At 45.8% G+C, this 21,135-nt stretch overlaps 1 protein-coding gene across 9 annotated transcripts in view; it reads right to left on the bottom strand.

Moving 5' to 3' along the window:
• Positions 1–21,135, bottom strand: part of PAM (peptidylglycine alpha-amidating monooxygenase) — a 1,234,044-nt gene that overhangs the window by 303,357 nt on the left and 909,552 nt on the right. For 7 of the 9 annotated variants that reach the window (XM_085632559.1, XM_085632564.1, XM_085632556.1 and 4 more), the window contains one exon: positions 16,933–17,007. The exons of the other annotated variants lie outside the window; for them this stretch is intronic. In XM_085632559.1, coding sequence (XP_085488685.1) covers positions 16,933–17,007 — 75 coding nt within the window. The remainder of the gene's footprint in view (positions 1–16,932; positions 17,008–21,135) is intronic. 9 annotated transcript variants of the gene reach the window in all.

Below are 21,135 nucleotides of genomic sequence, written 5' to 3'. Positions count from 1 at the left end.
TGTTTCTTTAACTGGGCCGAGTTCTCATCATGCCCCGCCTACACCGATGACGTGGAAATGGAGAGGAGCTCAAATCCAGAAAGTAGGGAGAGTTGGGGGTGTGCCTTATCCGACGACGAGAACGAGAGGAGAGAGATTGCGGGGAACGAACGAGAGAGAAAGACAGACGACGGAGGAACGGCTGCGAGACCGACCCCGAGGGTACTGGAGCCTGGAGGCCAACGACTCTGCGACTCGCCCCGCCACGTTTCAGGAGAAGCGTGGCTCCAACAGGTACGAGCACGTATCTCGGGTTGGGCGGGACGAAAGGGGCTGACAAAACCGTAAAAGCCGACTTCCCTTATACCCTTCCCCGAACACCACCGACACCTAGAAGTTTGAAAAGAGCACTGTGTGTCTCCTCACTACCCTTCCCTCACATAAAGCACAAAGTGAGCACCCGACTGATTCCAGTCTTCCTGCTCTTTTGTTTCTCATACGCCGTGTTACTGAGAGCTGTCCTCCGGAGACGACGTCATCCTGGAGCGGACCAGACGTGGAAAGACATTCCCTAGAGGCCGTGTGTCCCCGGAGCAAGAGTCGGACTCCCCCTTACCTTACTATAGACCGGCGACTTATAGAAAAAGAGAGTCTTAAGACCAATAAAACCTTGGTTACCATCTACTGCTGTCTCTGTGTTTCCCTCGGTCCCGCCACAGGGGCCCAGTTCAAAAACTTCATGTTTGGCCCTCACAGAGCTTATCAATTTGCTGAAAATGCACACGTGTTGCTCCTTGGACAATCAGGCCCAAAACGTTGATGAGGGTATAGCTAAGATTAGAAGTGGTGAGAAGTCTTCTATATAATTGGTCCAAAATACACTAAGAAGGGAATGGGAAGGCTGACCTCATCCATTTATGGTTTCTTTGGAATATTCCAGGGAAAAAAGCAGGTCATGAGGCTACTGTAGGTGAATCAAAAGCATGGAGAGAATTAACATGACATTTGATGGGCTGCAGCAAGGGAAGAGGCCCAGTTAGAGTTACCTGACACGGAGCATGTTATTGGGTGAGGAGAAAGCCGGATAGGCATTGCATTATTACCACTACACTACAGAGCTTATCACAACACTACAGAGCTTTAAATGATATAACAGAAACCCCCAAGACAGACACTTCAGAAAATAACCCCCTAGTACAGAACAAAATACTACAGATACTGCCCTCATAGCCAAACGCAACAAGCATTGAACAACGCTCCAACACAATGGTCTGTCATCCGATGAATAAGTTCCCTACCTTCGGTAATGCTCTTTCCGGTGGAAACTATAGCTAACACAAGATTATTCTCCAGGTGCTAGGCTGGATCTTTCACAGTAGTGTTCCCAGGAGCAACAAGGTGGCTTGTATGCCTCCATCCTGGCCTTCATCCACCCTGCAAGTGACAGAATAGTGCCATATGAAGCACCAACCATACGCGCCAACATCAGTTTGTGCATGACTCTTTCTTCACCCTGAGACACGAAGCGCAAAACAATTGGAGGTACCAGTGTGCAGATGTCTAACTTGGGGCCTTTTTAAATGATAAGAAGAGCCCACAGCATAGAATGGGGAGGGAAGGAATCTGCAGTTAGATAGAGAATACACCGAAGGTAAGTAACATGCTCTTCTGATGGATACTTCTGACCACAGATTCCTCACCTTTAGAACAGATATCAAAGGAGTACCAGAGGGGGGAGGGCCTGTAGAGTGGGCTCAGAATGAAAACTCCTGCAGGACCGAATGGGCCAAATGCCCTTCCCGTGAGACCTGGATGTCAAAGCAGTAGTGCTTTGTGAATGTGTACACTGATGCCCATGTATGCACTGTTCATGCCAAGGACGTGGTGGAAGGCTTGGCCCTGATGGAATGGGCCCTCAATCTGGGAGAGCCTGGAGTTCACTCAGGTGACAAGCTAAAGCAGTTGTGACGAGGCAGACAGTCTTTAGGGTCAGAAGATGCAACGAGCAGCTCTGCATTGGCTCAAAGGGAGTGAGTACACATGAGAAATAGAAGGACCAAATTAAGGTCTCACTCTGGCATCACAAACAGTCTTGGAGAGAAAATGTGTCACACCTTTAAAAAAATGCATCACAACAGGTGATTTAAACAAAGACGGTTGGCCCGGTAGACGCAGAAAAGCCAAAATGATTGATAAATTACTTTTAATAATGCCCACTGCAAAGATTTCCTGGGCCAAAGACAAAACAAATAAAATATTCAAAAGTTTGACTTGCAAAGGGTCAGTCCTGTTGATTCCACAACAGGTCACACATTTGTCTAAGTTCCCAGTGTAAGTAGACTTTGTGAAAGGATGTCTAGGGGCCAGAAGTACATCCAAAACTTTGGTTGGCAAATCAAACACAGTCAACAGCTGTTGCTCAATCCGTACACAAGGAGGTGTAGATTGTGCAGGTTTTTGGTGGAGAACCCTGTCCTGTTGATGTGACAGAAGATCATCCCGAAATGGTAGCCTGATTGAAGGACATATCCACACAATCAGAAGGTCTGGGTATCACACTCTCCTGACCTTATCCTGAGCAACAGGATGACTGGGGCCTTCTCGTTCCTGGTTTTCATTCCAAACTCTGGCCATAGAGGCAGAGGTGGGAGACGTTCATAGGAGTCCCATGTTCCACTCCAGCCAAAGTGCAATTCCTAGGGAGAGCCCTCGCGGGAACTCCAAAGGGTAAACGTATAGAAATTGCGTGTTCTTGATGGAGGCAAAGAGATCTAACCGGGGATTCCCTATTGACAGAAGATGCCCTGTGCCACCTCAGGGTGCAGACCCTATTCATGATCTACTAGGTACCGCAAACTGAGCTCATCCACCCTGCCATTCAAGGATTCAGCCAGGTGGTTCACTATCAGAGAGATGCCTTGACACTCCAGCCAACTTCAAAGGTGCAGGGCCTCTTGGTACAGGACCCAATATCCCACTTCGCCCTGCATGATGCAATACCACATGGCTCTGATGTTGGTTGTGGGAACCTGAACCAGCCTCCCCCTGATGGACGGCAGGAAGGTTTTCAACGCCAGGTGGCCCACAACTCCAACAGACTGATATAGAGCCAGGTTTCCACAGGAGACCACAATCCTATAATCTCCACCTCTAGCAGAGATGACTTCACCATCTCAGCAGTGACACATCCATTACCATAGTTGGCCCTGGGTGGGGAAGGGAAAAGGGTCTGTCACTTGTTAGGATGCAGTTGAGAAGTCACAACTCTAGATCTTGTCCAGTCTCCTCATAAAGCTGGATGACATCTGACAGGTTTCTGTGGTGCTGGGCCCAGTGAGACTTCAGATCCCACTGCAGAGCTGGCATGTGCCACCTGGAGAATTGGCAAGCAGGATGCATGTGGCTAACATGCACAAACCTTCAGAGCCACTCTCACCGGGATCCAGGACCGAGGCTGAAACATCTGGATCAATAGCCCGAATGTCCTAGGCTTGTTGTGATGGGGGGAAAGGCCTTCAACTGCACGGAGTCCAAGATGCTTCTGATCAAAGGAAGCCTCCACAAAAGAGTCAAGTGTGACTTCAGCTCATTGGTTCAAAACCCCAACTATGTCTGAAAGTTTGCCATTGTTTGGAGGTAGTGTATGCTACTCTATAGCAAGCCCACCTTCAACATCGATGTAGGGGAAAGCTGTTATTTGCAACTTCTGAAGATGGGCAGCAACCACCGCCATCTCTTTTGTAAACACCAAAGGTGCATTGGTAAGGCCAAACTGAAAATGCTCTAGGCCAACCTTGAACTGTAGGTATCACCTACGGGACTGAAGGACAGGTACGGGTGCATCCTGAAGGTCCAAGTTTATCGTCAGTCACCAGATCTAGGGCAACTAGAATCTGGGCCAGTGTAAGCATTTTGTATTTGTCCTTCCACAGGATGACATTCAGAGGATGAAGATCTAAAATAGGAGGAAGGCCTCAGCACAAGGAAGTAACAGGCGAACAGCCTATCTCTATTTGTGACTCTGGAACCCTCCCAATGGCCCCTGTGGACAGGAGACCTCACAACTCTTGCAGTAAAAGTGATAGGTGCTCCTCTGAAAGCTACTCTGATGTTGGAGGAAGCTGCTGCGGCTCAGAAAGCATATGAACTGTATAGCCTTGCTGAACAAACAGGAGGATTCCTGTTATGTGTGATTGATTGTCATCATGGCAATATGGCAGGCACTTCTGCTGAAACACCCCAAAAATAATACCAGTATCAAAGTGGCTTTGTGCATTTAGGTCCACAATGACCTGTGCATGTTTGGGATCTCATCCCAATACCCTACAGTATTTCTGTCAAACCTCTGCACGAGCGGTACTTGAGATGCTTGCACTGCAGCTACCAGACAACTGAAAAATCGCCTAGTTTTCTATAAGGTCTGAAAAAAACGCACTTCTTTAACAGAAATTCTTATCAGAGGGCCAATGGATATCAACATTCCAAAAAGACTGAACTGCTTCCCTTTCTCCCCCTCCCCCCCATGACTTGCACAACCAATCAGAGATGGGACTTTTCAGTAACAGTACACGTGACTTCGATGCCTCACCAACGATGAAACAAACATTACAGGATATTAAGGAATTCACTTCAGAAAATTAACATTGCAATGAGTAGATGTGGAACTGAGGCTTCCTTTTGTTTTTTGATTTAATGGCCTTCTTCTGAGCAATGTCATGTTAACTTATGTACACATACAGCTACATCACAGGCAGCAGTGCAGACTTCCTTCACATACAGAATAGGCACAGCATGGATAGCAGGAGTGCAGGCTTCATTCATAAGCAGCAAAGCTGCCAAGTGGGCAGTGGCATTCTCACTCCGTCATGGCTTTTTGGTCAACTACAGTTTGCCTGTTGTGACTTTCATGTATTATATCCAGGGCCACTGGAATTATGTGGTGGGAGGACCAAAATTATGTGACAGGATTGACTAAATAATGCTGCAACAAAAGGCAAATTATATGGTGTAATACAGCACTGTTTGTATTAGCATTACATCATTGTTTTGTCGGTTTTACAAATCTTTACACTGCAGTGGCAAAGGTTTCACCTAATTAGTACCAGTTATGCGGAAAAGTCCACAGCTGCAAAATGGCATAATTCTAGTGGCCAAATGAAAAAACTTGAGGATTGGGATAGCCCAAACCTACGTGACGCACAGCTATAGACTCTAAGGTCTCAGAGGGTTTTACGCAATGGTTATGTTAAGTGTTGCTTGTAAAGCGCACTGACACCGAAGCTTCCTGGCGCTGATAGACAGAACAGAGTGAGGAGGAGGTAGAGGTAACAGAATCTACGTGGGGGTAGGGAAAAGATAAGTTTTTAGCATTTTCCTAAAGTTGAGGAAAGAAGAGCAGGATTTGATAGAAAGAGGGAGGGTGTTCCAGAGTCCAGGGGCCAACTGGGAGAACCGGCGTCCGCCGAATCTCTTAGTTTTGCCCCTGGGGATGATCAACAAGTCAAGGTGGGCGGATCGAAGATGGCGTGTAGGACAGTAAGGGTGGATGGTAGATTTCAGGAAAGCAGGGGAAGGGCAGTGAAGTGCCTTGAAGGTAAGACAAGCCACCTTGAAGGCAGCCCTTCGCTCGACCGGGAGCCAGTGCAAATTCACAAGCAAAGGTTTAGCTGATTGCCATCTGGGTGTTCCATGGATCAAGCGGGCAGCCTGGTTCTGGACGATTTGGAGGCGTTGAGTCAGGTATTGTGGTAGACCGTGATAGATGGCGTTGGAAAAATCCAGACGGGAAAGTACCAGCGAGATAACAGTTTGGGTGAGTGCTGCCGGGGGAAGAAAGTGGCGGATTTTGCGGATCCTCCGAAGTTGAAACATACAGGAGGAGACCACCGCTCCCACCTGAGCCCTGAGAGAAAGCTCGGTGTCAATGATGACACCTAGACTTTTTACTGTATTTGCAGGGACGGGGGGGGAGCCGAACTCTGGAGGCCAGAACTGTGGACCCCAGTAGGTGGAACTGAGTCCAGGAAGTAGGAGCTCAGTTTTACCGGGGTTCAGCTTCAATTGGTTCTGGTTCATCCAGAGTTGGATATGAGTCATGGCTCCATGAAAAGTTTTGATGGCATTTGGTGAGTTGAGGGGGAAGATGATCTGGAGATCGTCAGCGTAGTTATAAGTGACGATGTCCCATTTCAGAAGTGATTGAATAAGTGGTCGGAGATAAAGATTAAAGAGGAGCGGGGAAAGGGAAGAGCCTTGGGGAACACCACAGGATGTGAGAGTTTTTTTAGCAGTGTAGGGGCCAAGGCGGACCGCCTGTGTTCTCCCCGTAAGAAAGGACCTGACCCACTCAAAAGCAACGCCCTGGATGCCAGCCTGCCCGACACGGTGGAGAAGGATGTCATGATCCACCGTGTCGAACGCGGCCGACAGATCCAGTAGGACGAGGGCTTGGGGTTTTCCCGCGTCCGCGTTGCCTCTGAGTGTGTCAAGGACTGCCAGGATAACGGCTTCAGTAGAATGGGCGGGTCTGAAGCCGGCCTGAGTTGGTACAAGGTAGCCAGAGGATTCTATAAACCTGGACAGGCAGCGAGTGACGTGAGCCTCCATAAGTTTAGAGAAATAAGGGAGAAGGGAGATGGGGCGGTAGTTCGATGGCTCCAACATGTCGGCGCCAGGTTTTTTTAGTAAGGGTACCAGGATGGCTTCCTTGAAGGAAGTGGGGCAGATGCCGCTACTGAGGGAGCTATTAAGGAGATGTAGGATACTGTCAGGTAAATTGAGACATATGCTCCGCAAAACGGACGGTGGGCAGCAGTCATTTGGGGAGCCGGATTTTACACGAGTGGCTAGTTCCGCCAGAGAAGAAGAGTCTAGAGCCGGGAAAGAAGTGAAGGACAATGGGTTGTTAAGGGATGTATCCGGTAGTGACAGTTGGGGGAGTGAAGGAATGGATTTTTTAATTGTGGAAATTTTTTCTAAAAAGAACGAGTTCAGGGTGTCACAGGCCTCCTGAGTAGGGGTCTGGGCTGGTAGGGTCCTGTCGTCTGTGGTTAACTGGTTCAAAACTCTGAACACCTCCTTAGATTTGTTAGCTGCCAGAGAGATCCTACTGGCGAAGTGTTCGGTTTTGCTGAACGGATAGCTGTCTTAAATTCTTTACGGGCAGTCAGGTAAGATTGGTTTTAAAGCAATACAGTATGAACAATATATGCAAACAAAATTAAACCACAAAATTGTTGCAAATGAAAGAAAAAGGCTTATATTTCACAAAGATGCAAATAACATTATTCCAACATGGTTCCATCCTCATGGGTTAATGCCCTATTACCATACAAAGTTCATTATTTAGAGAGAATAAAGTCCATATGTCAACATAAACTTCATTTCAAAAAAAGTCCCAATGCATTTCGGGTCATTCTAAACCCTTCTTCAGGGGATTGACATCATCGGAAAGACGTTGATTTAGAATGAGTCCACCGTTTAGACAACAACAAGAATAAGAATTGTCCATAAGAATTCCTGTTATGGTACATTTCAATTATCTAAATTAGGATTTGCACTCAGAATATAAAATTAATCCACTAGACCCATGTGTCTGTTACATAGTATAAAACTGTGCTCAATGTCACTTGAATTCAATCATGCATGACCTTAGTGACCAGCGTGAAGAGACCGTAATCGTGAAGGTGAAACAAAACCGAAATAGAAAAGTGCATGTGTTCGTGAAACTAAAAACCATACGACATAATTTCGAGGAGGACATTTTACTATGCACCATCGATGTGGTTGCCTTATACACATCTATTGCTCACAATGAAGGACTTGAGGCGGTGGAATGGGGACTTTTACAATCTCCTATTGAACATGACATGGGCACATTTCTACTTGAGCTCCTACATTTCTCATTGTATCACAGTTATTTTCTTTGGAAGGATCGTTTTTATTTGCAGAAAACAGGTGCATCCATGGGATTTCCCGGGGCACCATCCTATGCTAACACTTTTATGGCATATTTTGAGCACGAATACATCCTTCAGAACCCAACATGGCATGAAAATGCAATTATCTTTCTACGTTACATCGACGACATTCTAGTGATTTGGAGAGGGTCTCGAACAACACTGGAAGCTTGTATTCATGAACTCAATTTGTGTAATCCCAGGATACAATTTACATATGACATTCAGTCTGAATTCATTCATTTTTTAGATATTGAAATTCAAAAAACGGGCACTGGTCTCCAAACGGCAGTGTACAGAAAGCCCACAGATGTGAACAACACATTACATTACACCAGTGCACACCCATATCCACTTAAGAAACATCTACCAATATCCCAATTCATTAGGATCAAAAGAATAACCTCTGATCATACTTTAAGTACAACTCTCATTGAGGAACAAAAAAACAGATACAAGGAACGAGGTTATCCCGAGGATGTGCTGACACAAGCAGCAAGGACAGTTGCCCTAAAAAAACGTGAAGATCTTTTACTTCAATCGAAGAAAACCTCAGGCAAACGTGAAGTATTTGTTTTAAAATACTCAACACAATCACCACAAATCAAAACCATTATCAGGAAACGTTGGGAGATAATCACACAAGAAGTAGACTTTACTGATCTGTTTCAAGATCAACCACTTTTCGCACATAACAGATCTAAGAATCTAAGGGAACTTCTTAAATCTAAACATCTCTCCATAAAACAAAGTTATAAAGGTATGAGAAAATGCCACAACTGTGGCCAATGTGGTAATGTTATTCTTGGCAGCACTTTTGCACATCCACATACCGGTAAAAAAATCACACTCAGACATTCTTCTGATTGCAACACTGAGGATGTAATTTACGCCATTCAATGCCCTTGCGGGCTTGTTTATGTAGGCAGGACCTCCAGAAAAATTAAAACACAAATTGTGGAACATAAAAGCACAATACGGAACAAGAACCCAAAATCATGCCTAGCAGTACATTGGGTCAACACTTCACACACTATACCGCAGCTGCGGTTCACTATTTTAGAAAAAATAGATGTAACCCCAGTTACAGATCAACACACAGCCCTAGCCCGCAAAGAGACCTTTTGGATCAAATATCTCGGTACGGTGATCCCCGGGGGGCTGAATGACCATTATGAACTTTTATGTTCTTTATAATACGATTCACAGAATCCATGCAATGAATATGTTTCTCAATCTTATTGTTTATGTACAGCAACATTCCTTTATCAAGTTTTAGAACCCAATTACTTGTACAGGATTTGCACTCATTTCCTTTTTTCTTGTTTGTTTATTATTTGTTAACTCATTTTTCGTCACACATGTTTACCCTTATGACCCGCACAGGCACTCATTAACACTCTCTTGTTATTGGTGTACTGTATGTTTATTACTGAGGACTAGACTCAGCACATATTTTTCGCTGGTATCACCATTTTGCAAATATGCAGATTTACAATATCTTCTCCTGTCATCCCCCGGTTGAATTTTTAATTAAGTTCTGCCCTAGCTTTCACAAGCACGTTAACCTTCGCCCCTTTAAATACGCAGTGCCAACGCACACGTCAACGCGCACGCTGTTGGCGGCAACTCAGTACAGGAAAGGCAAGACAATATTGCGGCAGCAGAGGTGAGCTCGCAGAATATCTTCTGTCATTTATTTTCAGGTGCTATAAGAGACAAACGTAGTGACGCCTATATTCGTTTTTTCCAGCCTCTCCGTTCATAGGCAATGATATCGTATCCTTAGACTTTCGGGTAAGCCTTTATATCGGCACTACGGGTGTCCGGTTTCACCTTTGGTATCGGTCACGGGTTTTAACGAGGTTCCTTCCAGATAACTCTGGCGGAATATCAGTAGTCTTCTTTACTCTGTTTTTTCAGAAGAACCGGTTACCCGCGAACTGTTATAGTCGGGTAAACTCAGGAGCCCTTTCGGGTTTGTTGAACCTCACTTTTATTGTCTTGCAGTGTGCACATTCCTTTCACTCCCGTTTTCTTTCTAAACCTGGTGCACTTGCATTCTTTTTGTGTAGGTGCTTCATACCTACACGTTTTATTTAAAGACCTCACACACACTGAATTCTAAGCTCCTCTTTCTTGCCGGACAAACACGAACACATGCACTTTTCTATTTCGGTTTTGTTTCACTTTCATGATTACGGTCTCTTCACACTGGTCACTAAGGTCATGCATGATTGAATTCAAGTGACATTGAGCACAGTTTTATACTATGTAACAGACACATGGGGTCTAGTGGATTAATTTTATATTCGGAGTGCAAATCCTAATTTAGATAATTGAAATGTACCATAACAGGAATTCTTACGGACAATTCTTATTCTTGTTGTAGTTCTAAACGGTGTACTCATTCTAAATCAAGATCTTTCCGATTATGTCAATCCCCTGAAGAAGGGTCTAGAATAACCTGAAATGCATTGGGACTTTTTTTAAATGAAGTTTATGTTGACGTATGGCCCTTATCCTCTCTAAATAATGAACTTTGTATGGTAATAGGACATTAACCCATGAGGATGGAACCATGTTGGAATAATGTCATTTGCATCTGTGTTAAATATAAGCCTTTTTCTTTCATTTGCAACAATTTTGTGGTCTAATTTTGTTTGCATATATTGTTCATACTGTATTGCTTTAATACCACTGTGTAAAACCCTCTGAGACCTTAGAGTCTATAGCTGTGCGTCACGTAGGTTACAATAGATACATGATTCACTAGTAGTGCATCTACAATATATTACATGTCTAGACCAGGTGTGCAGGCCCATCCATTCATAGCTTTTCATAATTCAAGTGGCCCCAACTATATCACACAAAATGTAACAGATAATCAAACAAATGACTTTTATTAAGCCTCAGATAATGGATCAGGACACCTCACCCATATTTTAGTGTCATGCTTCATCAAGGGCTGGTAACGTAACTGGTGCTATGTAAAGCGCTCTGATACCCGATTGGATTCGGGTCAAGTTTGCGCTATATAAAACTCTGCAAAAAAAAAAAAGGGTGAACAGCTCCAGTCCTAGTAGGTACATACCACCAGGATAGACTCAACCTGTTGAGGGAGTTCAACATAAGAATGAACTGAATAATTGAAGAGATCCAGATATACTAAAATACATCGAGTTAAACCCAAGAGATATCTATTTAATAGGTGGATACCCCAGGTACTATGAAAAATTGAATTGTGCAGGATGTCTTAAAAATCAATGTTTCATGCACCCACTCACATACCTTAAAATTAGTGGGTTGCTTGTGATACACCCTAAAACCCGTTCGGAAATGCTCCATCGTCGTGAAGATGGAGCACTCTCTGCAGTCAAACTTTCGTCAAGAGAAAGTGACGGCATAGCCAACTATTGTTTCCTCTTTCTGCTGCAGTTAGTCACTACTATAATGACGGTATGAGATCTTCGAACCTATTAAGATTATGAGTGCCTGATGGTGTATGCCCTCTAGGTAGGGCTTTACCCAGCCCTGACAAAGGCCACTGACTCATACGGCACTGAGGACGGCTGAAACATGTTGGAATTAGTATCAGTTTATTTTCTAATGACAGGAGGTTGGGGGCTGTTCCGGATATGTGAGGAATGGTGAAGAGGACTTATCTATGCAGAATATCACTGTATCACCAAACAACAAGCATTAAAAATGCAATAGGACTCGCCTTTTATTAAGTTAATGCCATTTGCTTTGCTATATAATACCATTAGCAAAGCAAATGGCTTTAACTTAATAAAAGGCGAGGCCTATTGCATTTTCAATGCTTGTTCTGCAATGGAATCAAATGGCCAACTGGGTTTTCCTTTGTTCCAAAATGGGAATGCTTTCACTTGAATCTACCATCCAGTTTCAGGACTTTCCATGTTTGTTAGTGTTTGCCAACATTTCAAAGGATCTCTTGAAGAATGAAGATAAGAGATTTGGATTTTTTTCTCCTCATCTTTGTTCTTGTAAAACTAGGTCATGACAACACCCTCAGTGCCAGCAGTTACAATTTGAATTCAAATAAGTAAATACATCATTTTCTATCTTTTATTTATTAATGTATTTATCGCTGCAACTGACCAATTAATTTAAAATCGGCATTGAATTAAACACTTGGCTACTTGGCCATAATTACAGATCTCGTTTTCCAAGCCACTGTTTAAAATACACGCTTTTTTAAAGGCTACTTGTTTCAGAAATGCTGTAAGATGTCTGTACTGCCACAGACCTCTCTTTTGACATTGTAAGTACCCACGACGACCTGTACATTTTTGTTAAAGGCGGTTTTATGATGCTTTAGCAGTCTTTTCCTTGCATGCTTTAAAATAAAAAATCCCTGCCCTATAAATAATGCATTGATTTTGAAATATCACCAAGCTGGTTACAAATATTAACAATCTAACGGTTTATTTGATTTTTATAACATGATTGTAACTAACTATACCCTGATAGTGTGCTTGGTGTCTTGGAGTACGTTTCTATGTTTGTAGCTGATGCACTGTAAATACACCATGATTAGTATCCCCCACCTCCACTGAAGAGGCCGAAAAGCTGCTTTTTGTTGGAGGTTCGACAGGAAAAAGTCGTTTTAAAAACACTGTCAGGCAGCGTACGAATAACGTTTCATTTTTTGTGGTTTTTCCGTCACACCGTGGCCTAAAATGTTCTGCATGTTTGGGTTTAAGTACAAGAAAAGATAAAACGTAGGAAAGCAGCAAGAAAGGTTACACTTAAAAGGACCGAAGCAAGAAGGTGTCATGGTATAAGTGTTAACCGCAGCACCGTCGTCTGCAGTCTATTCAGCTTATGGTGTTGGTAAGTAAATCAGTTTGTCCTTGCAGTGACAAAACAGACCAGGCCCGTGCAGCAAGTCTTACTAATCACACCCGGTACAGTCCAACTGTGGGCAGCAAAACTATTCGTAATATTTTAAGGCGCTATGGTGGATACAGGAATGACTTTTATTAACATTTTTCCTTTTTTGATTGCATGCGATTTAGGCAAACCATTTAATGCTGAGCAGTATTTAGGCACACTATTTGAATTACATTGCTACCTTCTCGTCCAATTTGGAAAATGAATTACTAGGTTTTAATTTTTCTTATTTTAGCATGGGTGTAATTTCCTTTTACGTTGTGCTCAACTTGCCACAGGCAGGCTATCCATGACATCCTTTCGCCTAGTTTCAAGCGCCCTGTTCGGTACCACGGGAAAGGATCACGCCAACTTCACAACACATTTCAACAAATATGAAAATAGTTCAGCCAACAACTTGGTTGTGGCATTTCCCACATACATTTCCCTGCCTCTGGGGAAGGGGGGTTAAGAAAAGTACCTTTCTCCCTACTGGAACTTCTTTTTTGCAGTTGATTGGTTGGCAAGCTCGTACCCTGTAGATCCCATTACAGAAACGCCAGTTTTCCAGCACATGCTGTTTGGGCGTGCCCTCTAGGCTGTGTATCGGAATTGTATATTTCGCGTGACATATGACCACATTTATCCTTTTGAAACGCATACTTTTATCGTCTAGACCCGTCATATTAGATTAATGGTGAAACATTTTTTGTGGGGTGGGGGAGGGTGATTGCTGCCAGTGACGCAGTTCATAACCCGTTCTTTTCTCGCCTCCGTCTGCACCAAAACTATATTGAGTTGCATATTTCATGTATTTGGGTCTAGTGTGTTCTGCCTCCGTCTAACTTGTAGAATCAGACCAGTTCCAAAAGCTGCATACACGAGACAGTTGTTCTTGGCATTCGCCATTAGAGTTGTTCTTTTTCGGTCCGCCATTTTGAGTTCCTCCTTCGTGTTCCCTTTCAGCTGAGCCCGTGTGTGTTTATGCAAGCGCTGGCGCGCGCTACAGCGGCAGCTTGAGGTCATCGCCAGTCTGAAGCTGACCCGGCACTTGGCTTCCAGGCAAGTGCTACCCAGCGAATGCCTCACCTGCCTGGTGGAGATGATCGAGGACCCGCACTGCGGCCCGCCCATGGCCCTGCACACCCTGGGGCTCCTCTCGACTCTGGCAGCAGACGGAGAGGCCCGCGAAGCGCTGCGATCTGCACACGGCCTGGGTGGCGCGATGGCAGCCACAGTGCACCACTACAGCGGAGGAGGGAACCTGGCGGGAGAGCCTCTTCTGCTGCCCTGCATTCAACTGCTGCAGCGCCTGACCGGGAGGAGTGAGCCCGGGTCATGTGTTTGGCCCCATAAAGATAAAAAAACTTTTACGCCAGCAGTAAGTCGGGGCAGCCAGTCCAACTGGGACGGCTCTAAAAGAGAAAAGTGTACGTCACGAGACGCTCCTTTCCAATGGCTGGCCACCGTTTAGCATAAACGGTGACGCCAGCCAATGGAAAGGAGGGGCGGGGCTTAAAGCCCACTAGAGAAATCTAACCTAAAACATTAAATCTCGCCAGCGAGACTGCGCATGTCTGCGCAGTCTTACGCCAGGCGAGACCTAAAAAGGACCTGATCAAGTGTAACTGATTCCCTCTAGACGCAACTCGTGTCTCATCTGTCATCACAGGGATTCTTCGCTACTGTGATGAAGAGGACATTCTGGTTCAAGAGAGGGCAGAATGTCATGTGTGCCATATTGGGTATTCTTTCTCGTGCCTTCTACATAAAAGAGGTATGCTGCTTTCACTAATGCAACTTACAAAATGTGCTTTTCGAACGTGCTCTTCTCTTCAATGTGTAAAAGGTACACATTGACCGCAAAATCTTGCAGAACTTTTCCCGTTCTGTTACTTGTTTCTCTGTACCCGGAAGGAAGAGGGGTGCAGCCCTCGTTCTGGTGCAGCGCTGCCTCAGGGGCACGGAAAAGGCCGATGCCTGCCTCCTGTCCAGTCAGCGCCCCCGCGCGTGCTGCGAACGCACGTACTAAATTACGACAGCCCCTAATTACAGCAGCGCGAAAAATCGCGCCCGACTCTGCAAACATTTTGTAGCCATTTCGCATTGGAGAATTAATAATTCAGAGGCTCGAACGCACACCCGCACCAAATCTTGGGTAGAACTGCAGCTGGGGGAAAGATGAACTGTACATTTCTGGATAAAAATAGCCTACGGTTAAATGCACTTAAAAACACCACAGGGAACAAAATCTTAACTTATTGAAATAAAAAATGATCTCTGGCTGTAGCCGTGCACCGGATGTGTCCACAAGAGTCATCGGCCTGCCAGACAGCGTAAGGGATGGGACCAAGAGACAATTAGAGTAAATCCCACGGGGCGGCGACGCTTAAAGCTCCGTCTTATTTACGTACCACAAAGAGAGGGAAGGGAAGCCGAATATACACACGTAATATCGGGTCGTCTTCGCCGGGAACTACCTAAAATATAAACCTGACATTTAGAATTGCATCGCTAAATTCCCACGGCTCCTTTCTCCCGAAGGTTTTTAATGGCTTAGAATAAGGAAACGAAGGCGGTGGATGAAAGGCGGCTCTACGCATCCGTTACCATAGAAACACCATGCTTACCACGAAGCGAGCGAAGCGGAGGCCCCAGAGCAAACACGTCAGGCGGGCCCATCATCGACATACCTACGGCGCACAGTTTTAAATCTAGCGTGTGACGTGGTTTTAAATGTTTGTCTTTCCACACGGCTACACCTAAGCCTAGAAAGAATAGATTACGTGCGCTTGTTTTGCCTTCTCGAAGGACAACACACACACTTCAATGATCCACCCGCTTGACTGTCCGCTTTCGAGGCTCCTGTGATGGCCGCCACGGGCTGACTCTTTGTTCGGCGAGGTCACCCCCAGTGTGTGCCCACTGTCAGCCTGTAATGGAAAATGATAAATACACACAGTATGAGGCACATGGAACAGAACGCACGTAAGTCATTAGGCAGGGACACTGAATTCACCAGCGAGCAGTGACGATCAATAAACTAATCGATTTGTGGAATGACCGATAACAAACAAATCTAGTCTTTTCCATAGGACTGCCTAGTTGGTCGACATGCGTCTGCAGGTGCCAGGGTGGGCGATGCCTTGGAGTCCACTGGGGCACAATGACGCTGCCAATTCTGTTCAGGATTATCGATGCAGTTCGCAAGTGGCACATTTTATTCACGCTAGGTTAATTGGCACTTTCAAAGAGGCACAGCTCCTAATAACCCCCGAAGCTGAAAACCTATCCAGATATCAATATTTGGAAAAGGAAAGGCCATTACGTTATTCTGACACGTTCTAGAGTTTTCCCACAACGAACTATTTAACAAGGCCCGGTGCAGTGTGATTCAAAAACTGGCAGACATGTCAGCGGCGTAAAACACCAGGGTGCACCGCACCATGGACAGTGTGGGAGGAGCCTCGGAGCCTGATTTCTCACAGATATACTGAGCCTTAGGCTGAGTAAGGTGCATACGCAGGTGCATATATGCTAGCCCCTGACTGTGGAAGCTATACAGTGTCTTCGTGAGGGAGAATAAATGAGTAATAAGTGAAAAGCAATGGGAAAACCAAGTCTTTACTCATGCAAACATCTTCGATTTTATTACAGATAACATGCTGTAAAACTTACAAGGCCTAAGAGCTTTCATTACAATAATATATCACACCCCCTGCCACACATTAAGCTAAGAGATCCTTGTTTTGCGAGAAGAAAATATTATAGGCCATTTTTTATATGGTGTGACTCAAGCTACTCTGGCCTCAAACGCGGAAGAGATGACAGTATGCTTCTCAGAACTGTTATCTAATCTGTCTCTCTCAAGCTCTTACTACACCACCAACACCACTGCCCAGAGTAGGGCGAGTGTGGTAAAACATTGTGTACGACAGAAATGTATAAGAAAGGCCGGGGAAACAACAGCTCCTCTGACACGGAAATGCGGAGCTGTAGATGCCAGAGGAGCAGAGGAACCTGCAGACACCGTCAAACTTAATAAGCCACTACTGTACAGTTTTACAGACAAACAGTGATACAAACGGCGCCATACCTTGATCTAACACCTCTTCCTGTTCCCTTTTAGGTTGCTGAAGGGCAAATGAGTTTGTGACTGGATCCTTCATTGCTAAAAAAGATACAAATAGACGATAAAACACATTCTTAGTTTATATCATGAATAAAAGAGTCTCCATATCAACACAGGAATATCTTTACCGTGACAGTTTGGGAGTACACCTAAGGGTACACGATTTTCTATGATAGGAAAGCAACTGCCTCCGCGGTAATTAGCAGGGGGTGCAACATGCAGCCTTCACTTGCACCACAGTTGCCATAAAGGCCTGTGTGGCACCTCGTTTGGAATGAAGCAGGTACAACATTTGCATTGTTGGACAAAAAGCGTAAATTATCACGGCTGAAGGTCCCTCAGATTCTGTTTTCAGCATATAAGCCTGCGCATCCAGTGAGCATAACATTTCTCATACACAACTCAAAAGGGAGAGCACTCCTGCACTGTCAGGACACAGGCGTTATGACAACCAGAAGCTAGAAACCCCACAATTGTTCCTGCTCACTAAAACTTAATAAAAAAGCTCCACAGGACCAGAATAGGCGTTAACGATGGGATACTGTGTTATTTAAGAAAACGGTGGCCCCTCCACCTAATTTGAAAGTGTTAATAGGCAGGAAGGTTCTCACAGTGTCTTGCCACCTTTTTGTTCAAATTTCTGACTGACCCCGAGTTTTACCTAACTTCACACTGGGTAGCCACTCTAAGTTTTCCAATTTGTTTGTGTTGCTTTATCAGCTGAGTATCGGTCTGTTCTGGATCGAATTGAGGCACCCGAAGTGCACCCACGCCTAGAATAGAGTGGCTTCTGTCCTCTCATTACGCCAGTCTGCGAGGAGACGGCTGCTTGGTGGCAGTGGAGAACCAAACGAGGAGCACATACCTTTTTACCCACCCTCCAGGGAGTAGCGGCGTAGCAAGGGGGGCGGTGCGCCCCGGGCGACACAAGTTTTGGGGCGGCAGCCTCCAGAACCCCCTGCGCTTACCTGTGGCCGTCACGGGGTGGCAGCCGCAGGAATCACCAATACCCCTCCCATGCTCTCCCATTCGCCCGCCGCGGGCGGCAAATGCAGGCGGCACAAGGCCTAGCCACGCCACTGCCAGGGAGAGGAGTCTTCTGAACCCCTGAATGTTAATTCTGCTCGGTTTCCCACAATCAGGAGTCTTTACTCATCTGTGTGTGTTTTGTTGTTTAAATCTGTTTATTGAAGTTTGTTTTACAAGCAGTGTATATGGCTAGCACAGCTGGTATAACAGTTAGCTCAATATACATGACAGCAGTGGAACAAGACACAATAGCATGATATACCTTGTACTGCACACATCTACCACTAGTCTTATCAAAGATCATTTACAAATCTTATCGTTTACACAGGCGGCTAGGTGAGATTTACAATTCCGGACAAATTGTGTGCTACAAACACCATTTCGCATCAATGAGACTAGTTGTGTACCAGCTATAAACAGATGAACTGAATAAAAAGAAAAATTAACTTCAACAAATTCTCAACAGTCTCTCCACCTGTCCCAACCCTCCCCACAGTAAAGCCTTTTCACACATATTAACAGCTGACTGATGTGCACATAGATGCGTTGTAAGCAGATAGTGGCCTGGATCCCTGCGTAGGGCATGTGATGTATAACCCGTTTAGCCCCAGCGGCTGGCATGGTATTTAGTGCACTATGTCGTCTGGCTGATGCAGTGGCGAGTCAGTATCAGATACTGGAGCCAGTGAACAGCAGTCCGTAAATCTGCTTGAATAACATCCCAGTTGATCGCTATGGGGTATCTGCGGAGTCCTAAATTGTCCTCTTATGCAGGGCAACGCTCTCTGCCTGAGCCCAGGCCAGAAGAGGCTGTGTATAAGCCACCAGCACTGGGGGCTCCCGGGCCTTCCATCTATGAGTGATGAGGCGCTTGGCCGTTAGTAGCCCTAGGTCGAGGAAGTGCGATGTGCCCTTGTTTTTCTTAATCCTGCAGTAGAGACCGAGAATGCATACCTCCAAGGTGTGCAGTTCAATCGTCCCTTGCAGGCAGACAATTGTGTAGTGACCTCTTGCCAGTAGCGTTGTAGGTGCTGGCATCTCCAGAAGGTCGGCATATACTAGAGAACAACAGGGGCATGCGGCATCCGTTCGCTGGAAGTATCGGTTTATTTTTGCTGGGGTGAGATATGCCCTGTGCACTATGTAGTATTGTATAAGGTGAAATCTGGCATTGCGGAAGACATGGACGGGGCCCCACAGCAACATTCTCCATCGGTGCAGGGGCGGGCCCGTGCTTCTTCCCACAAGCGGTGAAGGGGGGTGAGCTGGGGATCACAATGCGACGCGCAGCAATTCTGCAAATCAGCAGATATGGAGCCTGCCTGTCCCCATTTCATGCAGGTATTGCGTGGTGAGATGTGTCGGGAGCTCCAACGCTATGTCGTCTGACGACTTCCCATGGCGATCGCCAATGAATTATATAACAGGATGTGACCTTGTTGGTGATTTTCCTTCTCCATTAGGGACTCATAGGTCAAGAGGCTATTGTTGCGGTAAAGTTCTCCGATGGTGTGGATACCCCCCAAGTGCCAGGCAAATAGTTACGCTGACCAGTGGCGTAACGGAAGTTGAGAGGGCCCCCCTGCCACGCACATGGAGGGGCCCCGTTCCAAATTTAATCCGGAGATATTGAGCCTAAGCACTGTGTTGAGGGGGCCCCCTGCAGCTCGGGGCTCCCCCCGCACCGCGGGGGCCTGTGTTACGCCCCTGATGCTGACAATGTAATGGCATGACATCTGGGTGTACCGAGCAGGGGTATCGCTGGAGCATAAGGAGTCGCTGTGTGTGTTAGGGAAAGAGCATGGCGGTAACAGTGGTATGCTACCCCCAACAACAGAGATTTAGGGGTGGGCGTGCGTGTGAAGGAGTGAAACATTTGCAGCGCATCTTGCAGACTATGGGCTGATGCTGCTGTTGCCGTGTCCACAAGCTGTAAGTCCGACATCCACTTAGCCACCCACTGGCGTTAGGATGCGATATAGTAGTGCTCAAACTGAGGCACTGCGAGGCTGCCTCGGTCTGTGGGCAGATATAATTTCGACAATGCTACTGGGAAGCGGGAATTATTCCATATGAATTCCCGCATTGCTTTCTCCAGGGTGTGGAGAAAGAGGACAGGAATACAGAGGGGGAGATAGTCAAAATAAAAAAGAAGGCTGGGGAGAGCGACCATCTTAAGGTGCGCTATACATCCCGCCACTGACAGCGGCAGTGTACACCAGAACGCCATCTGCACTCTCAGTGAGGTAACAGCTCTTTGTAGATTGCCGTCATACAAGTCCTCTTCCTCCTGGTACACCCTGATACCCAGATAGCAGAACGTGGAGGGCGCCAGGGCACATGAGTCTGGCTGAGAATAAAGTGGTGTTCGTCCGTTGAATAGATGAAAGGAAGAAAACAAGATTTGGTCCAATTGACCCTGAAGCCAGAAAGATGGGCAAAGAGATCTAGTGTGAGGGTGAAAGCGTCTGGGATGGAGTGAAGGTCAAGAAGATAGATGAGCAGGTCATCCACGTAGAGATAGATGAAGTACAGTCCTCTCACCCAGCGGGATGCCCCATTCTACGCTCATGGCATAGAGGGCAAGTGCCAACTGCTCTACGGGCAGTGTGTAAAGCAGGGGCGAATGAGGGCAGCCCTGGCAGATACCCCTGTGATTCTGGAATGAGTCTGATATAAGGGAGCCAATTATGATCTGACCATTGGGCAGGTGTATAGTAGCTTGGCCAGCTTTAAGTAGTGACCTCCAATGCCATAGCGTGCTAAGGTTTCGAATAGAAAGGTAAATTCCAGCAAATGAAAGGCCTTGGCCAAATCCAGTACAAGAAAGCCAGCTCCAGGCAACAGTTCTGGTCCATATTTTAGGACATGGAAGAAACGTCTCAGATTTAAGGACGTACTACATGATGGCATGAACCCATTTTGGTCAGGGTGTACTAGCGTTGACGTCATAAATCAAAAAGGGGAATGGATCACTTGTAACTAGAAGTAGGGATTCTTAAATCTTTGTTTGAACCTTTAACACCGAAATAGGTGTTATGAGAACCCTCATAAGTTATTTGAGTTATTCGGTGGCCGAAATTAATGCAATTCTTTCTTTACCATCACTACTACACAGTAGTGATCTCACACAAACAT

The sequence above is a fragment of the Triturus cristatus genome, chromosome 2_1 (genome assembly GCF_964204655.1).
Source record: "Triturus cristatus chromosome 2_1, aTriCri1.1, whole genome shotgun sequence".
Classification (NCBI taxonomy): domain Eukaryota; kingdom Metazoa; phylum Chordata; class Amphibia; order Caudata; family Salamandridae; genus Triturus; species Triturus cristatus.
The sequence above is the reverse complement of the archived record's forward strand: the minus strand, read 5'-3'. Positions and strand labels throughout refer to the sequence as shown.